Below are 18778 nucleotides of genomic sequence, written 5' to 3'. Positions count from 1 at the left end.
AATGGACAGAGCAGAGATTTAGGAAAGCAGACTGTCAGAAGGATGCTGCATTCCATGGTTATATATTAAGGGCCCACTATGTATCAGGCACTAAACTAATTGCTGGGGATATAAAAAAGAACAAGTCTCTGTCCCTGTTCTCCAAGGAGTTTCCAATCCAGTGAGGCAGGCAGTCAAGTAACCAATAATTACAAAATGAAGTGCTAAATGTATTGTTAAAGATAACTACCTACTATGACATAGCAGTTGCAAGTCTAAAAAAAGTCTTGCTTTTAAATTGTATTAAAAATATGAAGAAAGGAGGTTGGGGTTAAATTTCTAGTCTTGTGATGACAAAGTTACTTTACTGTAGGAGTTTCAATAATGAAGTTCTGTGTTTACTAGCTCTTAGAATATATATGCTAGACTTAGAACATCATTGAGCAAATCTAGCACTTGACAACACTCAGACTTTCTTCAAAAAGAATCATTTTTACTTTCCTATCACCACCAGCATTATGATTACATACTCTCATAGGGACTTCAATTTCTTCTTTGAAATGTTCATCACAGTAGTAATTATTGGTATACTTGTTTCATTTGTTTCTCCCTCCCTTTGATCATGAACTCCCCAAGGTGGGGAAATGTGTCTGTCTTGCTCATCTTTACAACCCTAGCTCAGTACCATGCCCATACCAGGTGCTCAATAAGTATTTGATAAATTGATTAAATTACTAACATATAACTTCCAATACCATGAAATAAAGTTCTCTATGGCTTGCAACGACCTTTCCCCCAATGTGTGGTGTTCATTCCAAAATGCAGTGTGAGTCCAGAACAAGATTAAATTATAACTGTGAAATCTGCATATTATACAAAACTAGCAAACACAGTTGGGCAGGTTGTGCCCATCACAAAGAAGCCATGCCAAGTAGTAGATGGGGGCTGAGATCTGACCTATTTTCTCCTTTCTAAGCCACGGTGCAAGGATGCATTTCTTGGAAACAGGATCTCTTTCTAATTCACAGTCTGTAGCCTTATAATACAACTTGTTGGTTGCCCTAACTGAATACACTGTATCCAAATACCATGTGCACTAAAATATTAGGAGCAAGAAAAAATGATGGATCTAGGTTTCACTTAACAATGTTATTTTTTAATAAAGGTATAATTGGCATACAATATTATATTAATTTCAGGTGTACAACATAATAAATGGGTATTTAGACATACTGCAAAAGGATCACCACAATAAGTCTAGTTAACATCTGCCACCATATATAATTACAAAATTTTTTTCTTGTGGTGAGAACTTGTGAGAGAGAACAAAAACTCTCTTAGGAACTTTCATATATGCAATACAGTATTATTAATTATAGTTGCCATGCTGTACATTACATCCTCATTACTTATTTATTTATAACCAGAAGACTGTACCCTTTGACCCCCCCTTCACCCTCCCCCCATTCCCAGCCTCTGACAACCACCAATCTGTTCTCTGTATCTACAGACATTTTTTTTTCTTTCTGTCTTTTAGATTCTGCATGTAAGATCCTATGGCATCTGTCTTTTTCTGTTTGACTTATTTTATTAGTATAAGGTCCCCAAGGTCCATCCATGTTGTCACAAATCACAAGATTTCATTCTTTTTTATGGCTTAATAATGTTCCATTATATATCTCACATTTTCTTTATCTACCCAGTGTTAGATATTTAGGCTGTTTCCATATCTTAGCTACTATAAATAATGCTGCAATAAACAATGTTTCATTTTGTTGATCAGGACTGTGGTGGGGGTGGAAATCCACTGGATATTTTTGAGGAAGAGGACAATGTGGATAATACAGCAACCGAGAAAATTGATCTGGGATCCAGCATTTCCATTTCCCGTACTGAATTTCTCTCTTTTATTTCAAAGCATCCATGAAAGTCAACACATTGTGTGCATTCCAATAGCTGATTAATAAAATGAGCTTCTAGGGGCACCTGGATGGTTCAGTCAGTTGGGCATCCGACTTTTGGTTTCACCTCAGGTCATGATCTCAGGGTCATGTGATTGAGCCCCATGTCAGGCTCTGCCCTGGGTGTGGAACTTGCTTAAGATTCTTTCTCTTCCTCTCCCTCTGTCCCTCCCCGCTGCTCACGCACACTCTCTCTCTCTCTCTAAAAAAAATAATAAAATAAAATAAAATGAGCTTTTATTTAATTTATTTTCCCATACTTATTTATTTTGTTAACATTTTCTTTTTGTTTTTAGACAGAGTCATTATGTTGTCTTTAGACATGTCTAGTGCATTTGTTAAAACATTGATCCATTATAATCTCAATGCAAATGCCATTGCATCCATGAATGATTATTTTAATACTCTGTTATTTAGGATACATATCATTTTTTATAACCGCAGTTGTGAAATTATTTTGATTTTAAATACCTGGCTTGGAGCCAGAACCTCATAAGCAGTTAGTTATTAGATGCCATTAGTAACATCAGGAAAGGCCAGACAGTTCACAGAAAGGGGAACTAAAGTGAAAGCATTTAGAAGATCCCTTCAAAGCAGAAAATGAGAATCAGAATGCCTTTAACTTTTGAGCAACAGAAATGATCATCACAATGATAAAGATGATTAATATTCATTAGGCATCTCCTATGTGCCAGGCATTGTGCTAAGTACATCATCACCTTACTGTCCCTCAAAACAAAAAAGTGAAATAACTTGAATAAATTGGAACTTGAACGGAGACTGTTTGAATCCAATAAAATATCCTTAAAGGCATGCACTTTCCCAAGTTAGACAACTCATCTTCTGAATACCTGGTTCTAAATGTCTAAGAACCAGGGAGCCTAGAAACTTCCTGTCTGGAAGGGGCAATTGACTCTTACTTGGGAGAGCATAAAGAAATGTAAAGCTACTCCTTTACTGTTACTACTCCTAAAACAATGCCAATTTTCCCCAAACAAACAAGCAAATGTATAAAATATATACTGATAGTGTACCTATGTTGTCAGTATAGATGGAAACTTCCTGGCTGTGGTTTTAATTGGAAATGGAACCCTTCTCTTGCTGTCCAAATTTATTACAGTTACACATCACCCCCAGGTTTTCATCTAGGAGACAAGTCATTCTGGTGATGGATGAGGCAATATTTATATATCATCTTGCAAAGTAAGCAAGGAGACTCCAATTTAAAAGCACTATTAGCTATTGTTATACTCCAGTAATGAAAACAGTGATTTGGGAAAAAAGATTACATACATATAAATATTAAAAATAATTTTTAAGCTGTGATTTTTGTGTAAATTGTACAGGTCAGAGTATGTCTTTCAATTCAGGTGGCCAGATGCAAAATACTACTCTTCAAATTTGTTGTCCTCTGTTAAAAAGATCTAGTCAAGGAAGTTTGTTTATAGTTTTTTTTTTAAGATTTTATTTATTTATTCAACAGAGATAGAGACAGCCAGGGAGAGAGGGAATACAAGCAGGGGGAGTGGGAGAGGAAGAAGCAGGCTCATAGCAGAAGAGCGTGATGTGGGGCTCGATCCCATAACGCCGGGATCACGCCCTGAGCCGAAGGCAGACGCTTAACCGCTGTGCCTCCCAGGCGTCCCCCGTTTATAGTTTAACTCAATATTTAGTCCTGCAAATTTCATGCTTCCTCCTGTTGATTTGCCATTATGAATATTCATTTGTGATGTTCATACAACTTCCAAGTGATTTACTATTAAATAATGAAAGCAAAGATGAGAGATTAAGAGCCATGGTATATATAGTTTTATCAAAAATCCTGGTTTAATTATGGTTGCTATGATAAATCATAAAATCCAACTATGAGTGTCCTGACAACTAAGGCAATAAAAGAAACACAATTTCCAGGGGTACCTGGATGGTTCAGTTGTTTGAGCAACTGACTCTTGGTTTCAGTCAGGTCATGATCTCAGGGTCATGAAATTGAGCCCTGAGTCAGGCTCCGCCCTGGGTGTGGAGTCTGCTTGAGATTCTCTCTCTCCCTTTCCCTTTGTCCTTCCCCCCACTCCCCACCCTCCCACCCCCCTGCTTGTGCTTTCTCTCAAATAAATAAATCTTAAAGAAAAAAAAAAGAAACACGATTTCTTAAATATTTTTCATTATACAACAAGAGGAAACACATCAGTAAACAACACAAAACAAGACTTAGAAGAACCCTTAGAGCCTGTTGGTAGGAATGCAAAGTGGCGCAACTACATTTGATGAAAATTCCCATACTCTATAGCCCACAGATTGGCTTCTGGGTGCACACCTTGAGATAAGCAAAATAAGACAAAACAACTCTTGCTCACATGCACTAAGATCTAGTTATGAAGATGTTTCTTGTAGAGTGGCTTGTAATTACAAAAAACTAAAAACAAACAGAACTTGCTAAATTCCCACAATTGAAGCATATACTTATCCAATGGAATAGATAGAGAGATAGCACTTGAATATGAAGGAAATATCAAACAGATGATTTATGAAAATAACATTGAATGAAAAAGTTACAGAATAGATTTTTCAGGATGGCAACATCAAAAAACCCAAAGTCAAAACTCTAAGTTGTTTATGAACATATAAGCTTCATATAAAAAATATAAAAACATGGACTACAGGGAAATATACCCCATTTATGGTACCGGTTCCCTCTGGAAAAGGGAGGCAAGGAACGGACCAGGGGATGGAAACAAGATGGTTTTGACTCAATCAGTAATGTCTGTTTATGTTTTAAAATCCTAATGAAAACAATGTAACTCCATCACTGTTAATTTTATACATATATTTGTTATATTGTTTATATACTTTTAATTTAAAAAACTAAAAAAAGAAAACGTTTATGATACCTTCAAGATTACGGACCTCCAATGTAGCCTAAATACTTTAAAGACCATGTATGTACTAGAGCAAAAATCTTTGATATGAATGCTGTCATCAAATTAACATATCTCTGTTTTAGCAGCTCATTGATTCATTCAACAAATACTTGTTGAGCCCTATGATGGACAGACATAAGACAAATTTCCTGTCCTCTGGATTTTATATTGTGGAGGAGAAAAGAGACATAAATAAATATATGAGCATATACAACATAATAAATGTCTAGTTGTTGGAACTGATGTTCAGTCAGATGGTACCCAGGGAGGCATACCCATTGATGTCTTTTCTGATTGTTTTGTGTTGATGCTGTCCCAGTTGTTAAATAGTTTGAATAGCACCCCTTATAATAAATTCAATGACGAAAATATTACGCAGGCTCAAGGAATGGATAGAGTGCGAAAGAGACGCTATTTAAATAAGGTGGTCAGAGAGGCTTCCTTAGGAAGGGTTTTTTAAGCAGAGACTTGAATAAAAGGTGGGAAGGAGCTATAGGAAGATTTTGAGAATGCGGGTCCAAACAACAAGGCAAGAATAAACTAAGTTTTATGTGGAACACAAAGAAGTTGCAGGCAGACTGGACTGAGAAAGGTAGGGAGTGATCAGAGTGGACATCAAAGAGGTTTTCAAGGACCAGATTACATAGGACCTTTTAAGCAGTAGTAAGGCTTTAGATTTAATTCTCAACGGGACACAACGACTGGGGAGGAAACTGAACAAGGACAGGACCTGATTGATTCAGATGTTTAAAATTTTATCCATGTGTATATTATATAATTATATTATCTAATTACATACTATTTATATTATATATTTGTATATTATATATTTATGTGTATATTTCTATAATATATTTACATTAAGTGCTATCTTATAATATTATAAAATATATGTGAATTTGGTAACAGGGCAAGGGTTTGGAATCAGGGAGATCAGTTAGGAAATACTGCAGTATAAAGCTGGCTGGGACCTGGTTGTTAGCAGGAGAGGAGGTGAAATCTGAATTGGGATAGATTTTTGAAGGTTTAGCTAAAAGGACTTGTTGATATGTGTTGTGAGGGACATAAAGGAATTAAAGAGGATTCCTAGATTTTTCCTCTTGAGCAACTAGATAAATATAAGCTGCTGTTTATAGATATGGGAAAGACTACGGGCAAAATCCATTTGGGGAGAAGAAATCAAGAGTTCTATAATAAATGTGTTAAGTTTAAAATGCCTACTAGACAACTGAGTGGAGACAGCATGGAGGCAGTTGGCTATATAACAGTTGTTATTGATACTGTTAAAAAAAAATCAAAAGCATCACACTAACTACTTTTCTCAACACCTCCCCCACAAGAATATGATTTTGTTAACTAGCCAACAGTTGCTGACTTATTATTCTGGTTTTAGATGGTGAACACAATATGTACTCCGCTCTGTATGATTTCTAACAGCTTATTTCCATTTATATGAACACGTTAATGGAAAAAAAAGCAGGAATGGAAACAAACACTGTTGATTGGTTCTCTTATCCTTGAATGAAGACACTCATCACATAATGTGTATTTCCAACATTTCACACACTCTGTTTACAGAATCCAATTTTCTGAGGTTATTTCAGATAAAAGGCTTTTTAAATAACAAAATCATAGTATTGTGCTCATAGTCCAAATCATAAATGTGATTTTTAAAAAGGGTTTTGTGATGGTTTTATCCCACATACTACAAATAAAATTAGGGAGGAATTTATGGTATGGTTTAAGAGTAGGACATGCATGTCGAACTGCCTGGGTTTTTATTTTGTTCCCACTACTTAGTTGGAAAAATTATTTAACCTCATGCCTCAATTACTCCACCTGTTAAATAAGGATAATGTTAGGATTGCAGGCATGAACGAACTAAGGCTAAGTGTTTAGTACGATGCATGGCACATGTAAGTTCTTCACAAATATCAACTACAAACATTATTTGTAAAAATATAGCACAAGTTCAGCTCAACAAGCATGTATTAAGTACTACTATAGGCTTCACACTGTGCAAGGCACTCTTAAAGCAGTGACTCCAGTGATAGCTAAATAGAATGCGATTCTAGTCGGAAAGTAGACACATTGAGGAGAATGCCTCCTAACACCCTGTACAAGTTTAGTCTTCTAAACTTTGAAATCCAAATCCTCATGGAGTGGTCCAGGCATCACAGCCAACCTCAGATTGCCCACCAGCCCACTTTCTCTGTCCTGCACACATCCTCTTCTGCAACTTGTGTTGACCACGTACGGTGAATTCTCCTCTCCCTTCAGAGAGAGTTGCTCGGAAGTGTATTTGATTTCTTCATTTTGACATTTCCAAGAAGGAAAGAAAGCAACAGGAAAGAAACAAAAAGTTACACGGAATGGTGAAAAATCATTGTTCAGACATGACCTGATTATAATGCGAGCCACTAGACTGCTCCATGAACACCAACCCTCTGGAAGGAAAAGGGCTATTTCTTTGTACTGAAGCAATATCCAGCTCAATTCTTCATTTAATATTTTAGAAGTCAGTTTCAAAGTAGGTCAAAGAAGGAAAACCAATTCTGGCTTCTTCCTTAGCTCACATCTTTAATTTTCATGGAACTGATACTATGTGAATCTATCTATTCCCAGAAAGATGAGAAGAAACTTTCAACCTGCCAATCTCAGTAAGTTCTTTTCCAATATTATGCGTGTGAAACAACTTTCATCACTTTCCCTTTTTGTAGGAAAAGAAATTCTGAATCTAAAAATGGCACATGAAATCTAGTCTGCCCATTGGTCTGGTGAATTAAAACCAAAGCAGATTTCACACCAGCCACTTTATACAATTAATATGTTTCAGCATGTAACTTTCCAAAGAACTGATTGTCAATGAAAAGGGGTGTTTAACTTAGGATAAATGACAACTTTTCCAAGTTCTTACATTAGGACCAAAAGATATGAGGGGGCACTTAGATGAATTTTTCTCAGCCCTGAGATGATGGCTCTCCACCACCAAAATCCCATTCAAAAATACATAAAATTTCCACAAAATGAAGGGTGTACAAAAGTCTCTGAAACGAGACCTGTTCTTTTGGAAGAAAAGATACTCACATTTTTAACTTAATCAGCTGACAAAAAAAATGGTATCTGTTTAAAAGGCCCAAATTTACATATTTCTATGTAAAATTTTCAACAGAAAAATTAGAAAAAAAGGCAAAAAGTGCAAAAACTACTACAATTAGGAATAAGAAAATTTAAATGGCCAAGAAACCTATCAAACACCTACATAGTCAAATAGCAAAAAATACATCTTTGAAAAATTAAATGTCATTTCACCTTCCAGTATCTCCATTTATCAATGCAAAATGTTAGACGTTATTATCTTAGGAGAAAAGGTAGTGGCAATAAGGATAATTTTATCATTATTCTTTTTGGAAAGTACATATTTTTACTTATCTGCTAAGGCCCAATGTTAGAAGAAAATTTAAGAATATAATTTCCAGTACTGATGAAAATCTCATGTCAACCACATTTTTGTAAAATGGTTAAAAAAACAGAGTATACTGGGGCGCCTGGGTGGCTCAGTCATTAAGCACCTGCCTTCAGCTCAGGGTGTGATCCCAGCGTTCTGGGATTGAGCCCCACATCAGGCTCCTCTGCTGGGAACCTGCTTCTTCCTCTCTCACTTCCCTTGCTTGTGTTCCCTCTCTCACTGGCTGTCTCCCTCTCCATCAAATAAATAAATTAATTAAAAAAAAAAAAAAAACAGAGTATACTAATCAACTTTCTGGAGGACAATTTGACTCTAGTCAAGAGCCTTAAAGCATAAAAACCAAACAACCTAAATGTCTAGAAACGGAAGTTTGGTTAAAGAAATATCCATACAGAAGAATACAACACAGCAGTATATCTCAAACATAGAATGTTGAATTAAAAAAGAAAGTTCTACAATGATGAGCAAGGTATTTTCTCATTTATTCAAAGTTTCAAAAACAATCCTACTTATAATCTGTGGATCACAATTTACATATAATTTTCAATTACTTGTTAAAGATGAAAAATAAATAGAAAGGAAGAAAAAAGTATCAGAGGGCAGAGCACATAGGAAGGGTAAGTACTTTTTGGTGAAGCTTTTGTTTTGGTTGTGTATGTGGATAGTGTGTTTAATGAGTTGTAATATACAATGTATTTGTCACTGTGGATCGATTTAAAGCAAGTTTTAAAGCCACAAGTACAGTTTACAAGGTGTAATTTACTCATCTTTAGCTTGTTGCTCCTGAAGAGATCCCCCGACTTTGCTCTCTACTGTGTGGCAGAAGCTGTCTTCCTGTCATCTCTAGAAGCTCTCCAAGTCCACACAAAAGCAAGGCCCAGAGAGAGGTGCCCGCCTAAGTCACACATGCTGATTTCAGTCCCCATGACCGACATACAGAATGCTATTTCGTCCAGGAACGATTCCATCCTTGAGAACACAAGAACACAGCCCTACTTTTCAGCATCAGCTAAATATGATATCATGAGCTCGGCAATCTAAAAACATGTGCATTTAACATGAGAGGTTTCAAACATGGAAGAAGAAGGATATGTTCAGCAAAAAAGCCTATAGTGACATATGTTCATCACTGCATATAACCAATAGGAAAAAAAAAACCGCAAAGAACATCAAGCTGTCAAGGTGAGAAGATAATTAAATAAAATGTTGCATATCCACCTAATAAGATATAGCTATCAAAATCATATGTTCTAAGAATACATAATGATAAAAGTAAATGCTAAAACTGTAGTAGTAAATGAAAAAAAAATGAAAAAATGTATGTGGTATGATTCCAATTCTGTAAAACAAAATATATATATAGTGAGAGAGAGAGACTTGTAAGAAATATGGCAAAATGATTTCAATGTTGTGTGCTACGCTCTTCTATTTTTTCCAAATTTTCTATTTGGAAAAATACATTTAAAAGATTCAATTAGAAATGGAATTTGAAAATCCCTCATACACACTTTCAGTGTTGGAACGCTGAGTAGATTTTGTCTCTCCCATCTCACTTGAGAACATCATTCTGAGTTGCCCAAGTGCATAGCTAAATTTTTCTAGTTGTCTCTTAATTTGTAGAGGAAAAAAACCAGATTCATGATAAAAAGTTCTCAAGAAATAGAAAACATTCTAGAAAATCAAATACTATAGTCAATCAATTGATCAACTAATAAATTAAAGACATGCTATTGTTTATTTGTTGCCTGGGAATATAGTAAATGCTACGAGGTAGAAAAGGAATATAAGGCGTAGTCTCTGTTGAGTCCCTCCTGGGCATCACAAAGTAGAGTAGCCTTTCTCCTACATATCATCTCATTTAAAGAGTAGTGATCCAGGGGCGCCTGGGTGGTTCAGTCCCTTGAGCATCCGACTCCTGGTTTTGGCTCAGGTCATGATCTCAGGGTTGTGAGATCCAGCCCAGTGCTGGGCTCCCTGCTCAGCATGGAGTCTGCTTGGGATTCTTTCCCTCTTCTTCTCCCTCCCCCTCTGCTCCACACCCTGCCTTCTCCCTCTCTCTCAAAATAAGTAAATAAAATCTTTAAAAAGAAAAAAAAAAGAGTAGTGATCCAGATAAAGAGGCAGCATACAATAAACACATGAAACAAATGTGCATGTGGGTGTATTAGTCAATAAGATGTAATAAGTGGTAACCGATCACATACAGTGCAGTACATAGGCCGGGCTAATACAGATATACAGTCAAGAAAATGGTATGAGCTGAAATTAGCAGAAAGTGTGTAAAGAGAAGCCAACTTCATATAGACTCGGAAGGATGGATGGAATTGAGGTAAGTGGAGAGTAGCACAAATTATTCCAAGCAAGAGGAATGTCCTCTGCCTGTCCTCTCAGAGAACACACAAGATGAGAAACTTCCTGTGTGATGACACTAGTCCTCAAAATCAGAGGATCAAGATTCCAGCCTAAGACCCATCCCATGTACAGTCCCAAAGCTATAGAAGAGCAAAGCCCCCACACAAAGTCTGGAGAATATGCTTGAGAGACCCTAAAACAATCTGGAAGGGCCACGGTATTTTTAGGAAATTGCTTCTCACACTTTTCAAGCAATATTCCCCTAGATTGAGAGCAAACAAGATTACTGCTTGGGGGACAGAGGAAGTAATTCAAAGTGATTCACTACAAGGCACTTACTATTTTCTCATGTTTCACCTTGAAAAATCTTGCATTTGTAGATTCAGTTAAATGCTTCCCCTAATCTTTGTGTAATACAGGAGCTGGAGGTACATGAGCCATGCTTATCTTACTCAGCATACTCTACCATCAACTAAGTTAAAAATATATACGTATATACATACACTATGTATATAACATATATGCACACGTATATAGGTCTAACCCATTAGGTTCTACGATTTTTTTGCTCCTCTTCCATCCTGCCAGATATAAGGTCAATCTACCATTAACCAGGCCACTAGGCTGTCATTTAAACACTGTGCTTGAATCTGCCCCACCCAGCCTTTTTCTATCTTTTTTCAGATGCTGTTTAGCATTAGGCATTTGACTACCAGATAGTATTCTCCAAGTGGCCCTTTGATATGCAGCAAAATAATGTTTCACTTTTAAATTCTGAGCGCTGGCTTTGCTTCTCTGCTCCCCCATCCTCTGAGTACACACTACTTCATATTCATCTTGCTTAGGACTCTTCTTTACTTCCTCTGGAGGTGGGGAACACAGGCTATTTGACTTCGATTCTCACCACCACCTCTTGGTTTTGCATGTGCTATATGCTCTGTTCACTTCACTGCATTCAGTAGCCTGGAATTTCGTGAAGCATCAGCCCATCAGAAACTGAGGCACTTGTGTACATACAGAACACTGTCTGAGAACATTTAGTGACATGATGTGGTTTTAAGTTTTGCTAGATCCACAGTAATCTTCCCCAGCTTCCTCCCAAGCCCCCTACCCCATATACAGTGCATGCTATGCCAATGAACTTTAACCCAAATGCAGTAGTCCTCTGTCAATCATATCACTACCTGTAAGTCCCGTGGATATGCCCTAGGGTCCCAATAGGAAGTAATGGGAAATAGAGTTGAATATAACCAGATTTAAAAACCAGGTAGAGTACTTTCGACTTGATGCAACAGATAACACGGAGCTCTTGTAGGCCCCTCAATAAGGAAATACTTGGTGTGGGGATATATCAAAAAGACTGATCTCCATGAAACTTAATTCATTGCAAACGTGAATTAAACTTTTGTAAGAAATAAGTCTAAATAATAAACTCAATAACAATGAAGTATTAATAATGAAGGAACTGAAGGTTTTTTTAAAAGTTCCATTCTGGGATAATTAAGGGATAAATCAGTTCAAATGAAAGATGTCACTGTTATTAAAACTTCATTATTTATTGAGTTATGTTCCATGTGAAAAGAGTATATTTTAAGGTTATTTGATTATTATATAAGTCAACGTCATTTCCAGTTTTTGGAAAATTGATACTAATGCCTTGTCACTGAAAATGTAACTAAGTTTATCAAATTATTTTCTCAAAGGCCACCTGATAGCCACCAGATGGCAACCTGTGCTGATGTCAAATTTGAAATTGAAGTTATAGATAGCCCTGTGACTATGCATTACCACTCACTCATCCCACTGGGCTCCTTTAATATCATAAAACACAAAGGCTTTCTACTACTTTCCTAAATTCCTTTTGAACAAAATGAAATATGCTCTATCCACAATGCTTGCAATAATTAAAGTCTTTTTTTTTTCCTTAAGAGGAGTCTATCTAGAAATAGCACAATATGGAATGATCGTTAATAGACCTGTTATGGTACTTGAATAAAGGCCTATCAAGAGCACAAGCACCCATTAGTAAATTTCCTAAAGAAAATCCATTTTCATTTCAAATTCTGACATTTTATTTAGAAAAATTACACCCTTTCTTTTAATTATTTCAGTAAACATAATGAGGGTATTGCTAACTACACCTCTGAGTACTTTATTTTCTCCATTTTTTTAGTAATATGAGTCTACTTGTAATTAAAGGCGCACTGCAGTAATGATGCTGGGGGTCTCCAAGGGAAACACTTAATGTCCACCTCATAATATTATGCCAAAATTACATGCACAGAAGACTTTTTAATAATCTTTGTTTCCTAATTTAGTTTTGATTGGCTCTGAAATCCACCGCAGCTCTCGAGGGCTCACATTTCCACAGCCATCAGCACTTCCGCACCATCAATTGTACAAACGCACATGACTTCTTCCGTCTGCAGGCTTCTTTTCAAAGCTTCTGTGTAACTTATCCAGAAAATTAGCTGCAGGCTGGAGATAATTGCAGATAATTTTGCCATTTTTAAGCCACTGGGGTGTTGCGTGGAGATATGACAGCGAAGTTTGTCTAAACACAAAGAACAAGTCATAGCTTTGTGTTGTCACTTCGGCTTTACACGCCGGTTCAGATCATCCTATTTGCTCTTTATGCAAATTGAAACACATTGTAGTCACTAGACGATCTGTGTTTTCTGACAAAGCTATGCTACATGAAGCTTTTATGTGGTTGGGAGAAGGACATGATCTATACTAACATATTATCCCAGCCCAAAAAGCAAAACCAAAAAACATGGCTAAACCTCTTCCATCTCTCAGAGTCCTCCCTCTTAACAGAGATACTTCTTGGGTCATCAACAACTTAAAAGGAATATATTAAATTAAAAAGAAAGCGTATGGTCTTATACACAATTTGTGTGTGTGTGTATTTGTTTCCCCTATTCTAGTCCCATAAACAGAAATGTCAGAGTGCCCTCATGAAATTAACATTCATAAATGCTGGTAGTATTAATAGACAATTTAAAATAACTAGACATTAACGAATTATTGAATAGGCCATCCGTTAGTAAGCAGAGATCTATTGTCAAATGGAATGATATGGCCCTTTTACCCTAAAATTTCACAATAAACTACATGCCGTCTCCCTGGACGGTCGCTGCCACGTGAGGATGGAGCGAGGGCAGAAGGCAGCAACAGAGGCCCCTCATGCACTGACAATGAACTTCAACTTTATACAAAACAAACCGGCTACAGGAACTTCAGGGTCTTTCTCTCATCGGATGTCCCCTCAGTGCTAGAACTGTTATACTCATAGCTAACTAGGGTGTTACTAACGGAGTAGGTGATTTCTGAAACCACTTTGCAGCAAACATTTACATATAAGGGCTAAGTGGTGATTGTGCTTATGTGGCAGCTCCCCTGATGTAATGGGCCATAACGACTCCGAGAGAGCAGGTATGGATGCATGTGTCAAGGAGGAAAGAATGTGAAAGTCATAACACAAATGACTTTATGGATTCCCATTAGACCTTGGGCTGAGGAGCACCTAAACAGGTCTGATATGACAGCATCCCGAGACAGCTTTACAGCCTTGGGTCAGGAACACTTACACTGAAGAGTTTTATGGAAAATCCAAAACTACAAAGAAGAAGTATTCCTGTATTAGGCCGTTATCGTTGACTGGGCATATAATATGCATACAAATAGTCCCAAAGTCTGCGTTTAAAGGATAGGTTATTAAATCTGCTATGCCAATCATATGCATATTAAGGAGTCCAAATTAAGCACTTATAGGTAACATCCCACAAATCTTACACCCTCCCTTGGAAAACAATTCTGCCCAGTGACAAGCTTAAATCCACCAAGGCCTCCAAATATCTGCATCAGACTAAGATGTAGCCTTTTAAAAGACTGTCTTGTGGATTTTAGAGTAAGCGTATAAAGTACTCATGTTACTGCACTTGAGAAAGCTGAGGGATATCATTTTAGTTCTTTTTTCTCTTTTGGTCTCTAACATCACATAGCTAAGTGAACTGGGAGGGAATTGACTTGTTTAAAGACTTTAGACCATGTGCCCAGGAAAGGTGGGCATGAGAAGTTCTGTAATGTGCCCTTTCCCACTCATGATGGGAAAGAGAGGCACGCTGAAGACACCAAGTAAACCCTTCCTCATGAGGACAGGAGCAGGGCTCAGCAGGCATTCTCTCGCCAGGGGCTGACATCAGGAAAGCTGCGCATTTAAGGCATAGGCTGAACACACCATTCAAGGCTGATGTGAGTGGAAACGGCACTCGGAAGAAGGAGATCTGCTATTTTACTTAGATCTGTAAATTATTAAACAATTCCAGAAGAGGCATATTGCTACAAGTGTCATGCAAGCCAATAGACAGAGCTAGAGTGTTCTTCATACTATGAAGAGCTGGCCCAGCACTCATTCTCTGCTGTGAGGAGTGGAAGACAACATGAACTATCACCTGCATAGCAATTGCACCCCAGATTTGCAATGTGATCTTGAATTTGACCTTTTATGAGAAATTATCAAACACCTGTAAAGCCAACAAATGTCCCTGCTCTTTTACAGATTTATTATAGTTTTGCTAATGTGTTGGAATAAACTCCAAATGTCCCTGCTCTTTTACAGATTTATTATAGTTTTGCTAGTGTGTTGGAATAAACTCCTTTTCTGGAAGTTTCTGGTTTCTAAAATGTAGCTTTTATTTTTTCTTTTTTGCAAAGTACATACGTGTTTCCCAGAAAGGCGGGTCCTCTCTTTGAAATATTTAGTCTTTCAGGGCACTTTAGTCATAGTGACACCTAATAGCCAAGCTCTTTTTCTCACTCTCCACAAAATCAGGTTTAGACTATAATTCAAACTAGTCCCCAAAGGCACTTCTGAAAAATGGCAAGCCGTTAGCTTTTAGGTAAAAACACTCTTTATTGCTCAAAATTGTTTCCTGTTACAAAACCTTTTCCACAGTGCTAGGTCTAAGATGATCTTATGCTAATTTAACTCACTGGGGACTGTGAACAGATGCTACTTTGATTAATAGTTTCACTATCCTGAAAATGCCAGGCCGGGTTCAAGATAATAAAGTCAGGTAAGAATACTATTAAAATCTGCCATATGATTGTATCTGTTATGTGGGGAGAAATGGGACCACAATTCCAGTATCAAATAAAGACCACCTATAATAATAAAAAAAAAAAAACCGACAGAAACCAAATGAACATACGGTCTGAATTCTTAAGCACTTTGATTTACATCATGTTGATCACCAAACAATTTACTAATACCTTATAGGTAAACTTTTAGCCATGTCCTAAGTGAAAATTCAATGCATCACTCCAATGTTATCTTTTCATCTAGAATTTAACTCTCCACCAGGAAAAGACTTATGTACACCACCAAACAATGAATTCTGTAATTCTGCTTATCAAAGGATGGTATCTGAATTTGTATGCCCAGGTCATTACTTTCCAGCAAATATGTTTTTAACATTCCAACAGTCATATTTAAAATATCCATCAAAAACTGTGACCCTTGAAAATAAAGGCCTGCATGAGTTGACAAATGAGACTTTTCTGGAGGCATTAGCTCCTCTCTCCTTTGCTTCTCTTCTCACTGATCTCCTAACCAAGGAATTCCACATCACAGCAGTGTCCAAAGGAGGACAACCATGAACTCTAATCTAGCCTTGAACTATGAAATTCAGGGCTGGTCTTTTACAGGTATGTGAAGAAACCTTTGTGTTTCTAAAGTTGGCTTACCGATGGATTTTATCCTTTCCCATGATGGATAGGACCTAATCATATTCTCAGACTCCAATTGTGAAATTAAACCTTCAGCTGAACTTTTTCCTTTATAATTTATGTACAGTACACCTGTCTCAGTGGAAGCTTTGGTTTGCAGGAAGGCAGAAGGTACATTCCATTGCATCAATCACACTGCGACTTGTAATTCCAGGTCCTGCAAGCCAGCCTCCATTGAGAAGGAAGCAAGCCTGTTAGCACAGATCTGCCACGCACAGATTCAGCTCGTTGCATGAGTCGAGTCTTTACCCTCACCACATATAGGACACACTCCCACTTTATATGAAATATTATATTCAAAAGAGTTGCCTCACCATTGCACAGAACGTCTCAGGAGGGTCTCCACAGGTAATGTCCGGAGGGTCCAGTTTTACTTTGAGATATTTGGTCATGTCCGTGGATTCCGGCTGACAGGCCATGTAATCCCAAACTTTCCCTTCTTCTGTGTAAATCTGAGTCTTACACACGTCATAATGTCCCCATACCAAAGGGTAGGGCTGCATCACTGAGGACACTGTAACCCAAAGGGCATGAATTGACAGGAATCTTGACAAATACATGTCTAAATTCTTGGCAATCTTCGCGGAAACAAAGCTGGGTTTGGTTATCTGTGAGCTATGTCTTTTTTACATATACATATATGTCTATACGTAGGTCAGTCTGTATATTAAAAAAAAAAAAGAGGATGAAACCTCAATGTAGATTCCAAATCTAAAAGTGAAGGGTCAATATTGTGGGTGTTCAGGTATATTGAGGACTTTGGTGGAAGCCTAACATACTTGTGTGTTAGGCGTTGACAACAACTTGCAGCTTTTTCGTTGTCCTAGAACATATCTATTAGACTCTGGTCGGGTTTGGTTTTTGTAAAAGATGTCCAGTGGCAGAGAATGATTTAGCAAAGTGATGGCTCTCCTGTTGTACATCCGCTAACCCTGGGTGATCCTCAGTGTGCTGCCGGCTCCCGAGGAACAATCAGACGCACGAGGATATCAGTATCTGAAGCAAAGGGATGAGTGTCTATAGCCGGGTGTCTGTTTCTCATCAATCATTCTTTCGTTCTGGCACCAACACCCTTTAAGAAACAATAAGAGTAAGAGTTATTGCCCCAGAATCAATGCATTACACACTGTAGGATATGTTGACATTTGGGAGGTTTGATGCAATATAAAGCAAATTGGTGTAATATGGATAACCTTTACTCCGCTGCTTTGCTAGAATGAGCAAACCACAGAAATCGTTCATGTTGGGGAGAATTTTGATATGAAGGGTTTAACTCTTCCATAACAAAGACAGATGTGCATGTTTCAGGTGCACGCTTCCAAAATTATATTTCCATATTGACAAAACTGAGAGCAAGCAGCTAGATTTAAACATTTCTCATGGATTGCAGTGCTGGAAAATCTTCCAGGAGAACTATGGGGGAAATGAATGCTTTTATAACAATGACACAAAAGTGACAACTGCTTGTATGCCTTTTGTCTATTGGCAAAGAGACCCTAAAAATCTCTAAATTCCTTGTACATTTCTTAGCTTTTGTTAGCTGGAGTGAAAACCGGCATTGTTGACACAAGGCTGTCCCCTTGGATTTGCTCATTATATTGGAAGAATTTAGCCTCTTTTGTTTAGTTGCATTTAGTGATAAAGATAACTTGGCTCTCTGGAAAAAAAAAAAAACTCAAAAATAAAACCAAAGGAGCAAATTTTCTTTTCGCAAGAATCTTCTATTTTCTTACATCTTTTTATAGCCATTACATCTGCATTTGCACTTACTTTCTGTAACAGAAGAAGAGAATTTGTCCCAAAGGCGAATATTACACGCTGCTTTAAAACTAAAAGCTCTGTAGTAAAACGCACAATTTAAAATGCACACATAAAAATAGCTGAGGGTGAGTTAACAGGCCATGAAGCAGAATAATATGGTGCTAATTCTAAGAGAAAATAAAAATTACTGTTTAACAGTACTTTGGGTTAAGTGATAACGCAGCCTCCACAAGTATGGGTGTTAGTCATTGGTGAGGTGAACTGGCAACTTTCCTCTTTAGAAATCACTGCCCAAGTCTAACCAAACAATAATATTTGGAATCCAAGTATAAAAAAAGAGGTATCTGCACAATTAGTTGGTTCATATTGTCAGAGTCCCAGCAACTGTTTTGTAAACAACTGAAAAAGGACAAAAAGCCTATGGTTTAGAAAATACCATTATAGACCCTTTAACTCACATTAGGCGGTTTAAATCGGGAAGTTTGCTATCTTCAAACAAACTTATAAAAGGAATTCAATATATTTAAATAATGCACCATCTTAAA

General features: G+C 37.2%; 1 protein-coding gene across 3 annotated transcripts in view; it reads right to left on the bottom strand.

Moving 5' to 3' along the window:
- NTNG1 (netrin G1) overlaps positions 1–17541 on the bottom strand; it is a 279240-nt gene extending 261699 nt beyond the window's left edge. For all 3 annotated transcript variants that reach the window (XM_034654000.1, XM_034653999.1, XM_034653998.1), the window contains exon 1: positions 16787–17541. In XM_034654000.1, coding sequence (XP_034509891.1) covers positions 16787–17032 — 246 coding nt within the window. In that variant the 5' untranslated portion in view covers positions 17033–17541. The remainder of the gene's footprint in view (positions 1–16786) is intronic.
- Positions 17542–18778: the final 1237 nt, after the last annotated feature.

Source organism: Ailuropoda melanoleuca, chromosome 2, assembly GCF_002007445.2.
Source record: "Ailuropoda melanoleuca isolate Jingjing chromosome 2, ASM200744v2, whole genome shotgun sequence".
NCBI classification, from domain to species: Eukaryota; Metazoa; Chordata; class Mammalia; order Carnivora; family Ursidae; genus Ailuropoda; species Ailuropoda melanoleuca.
Note: the sequence above shows the minus strand (reverse complement) of the source record. Positions and strands in the feature narration are given on the sequence as shown.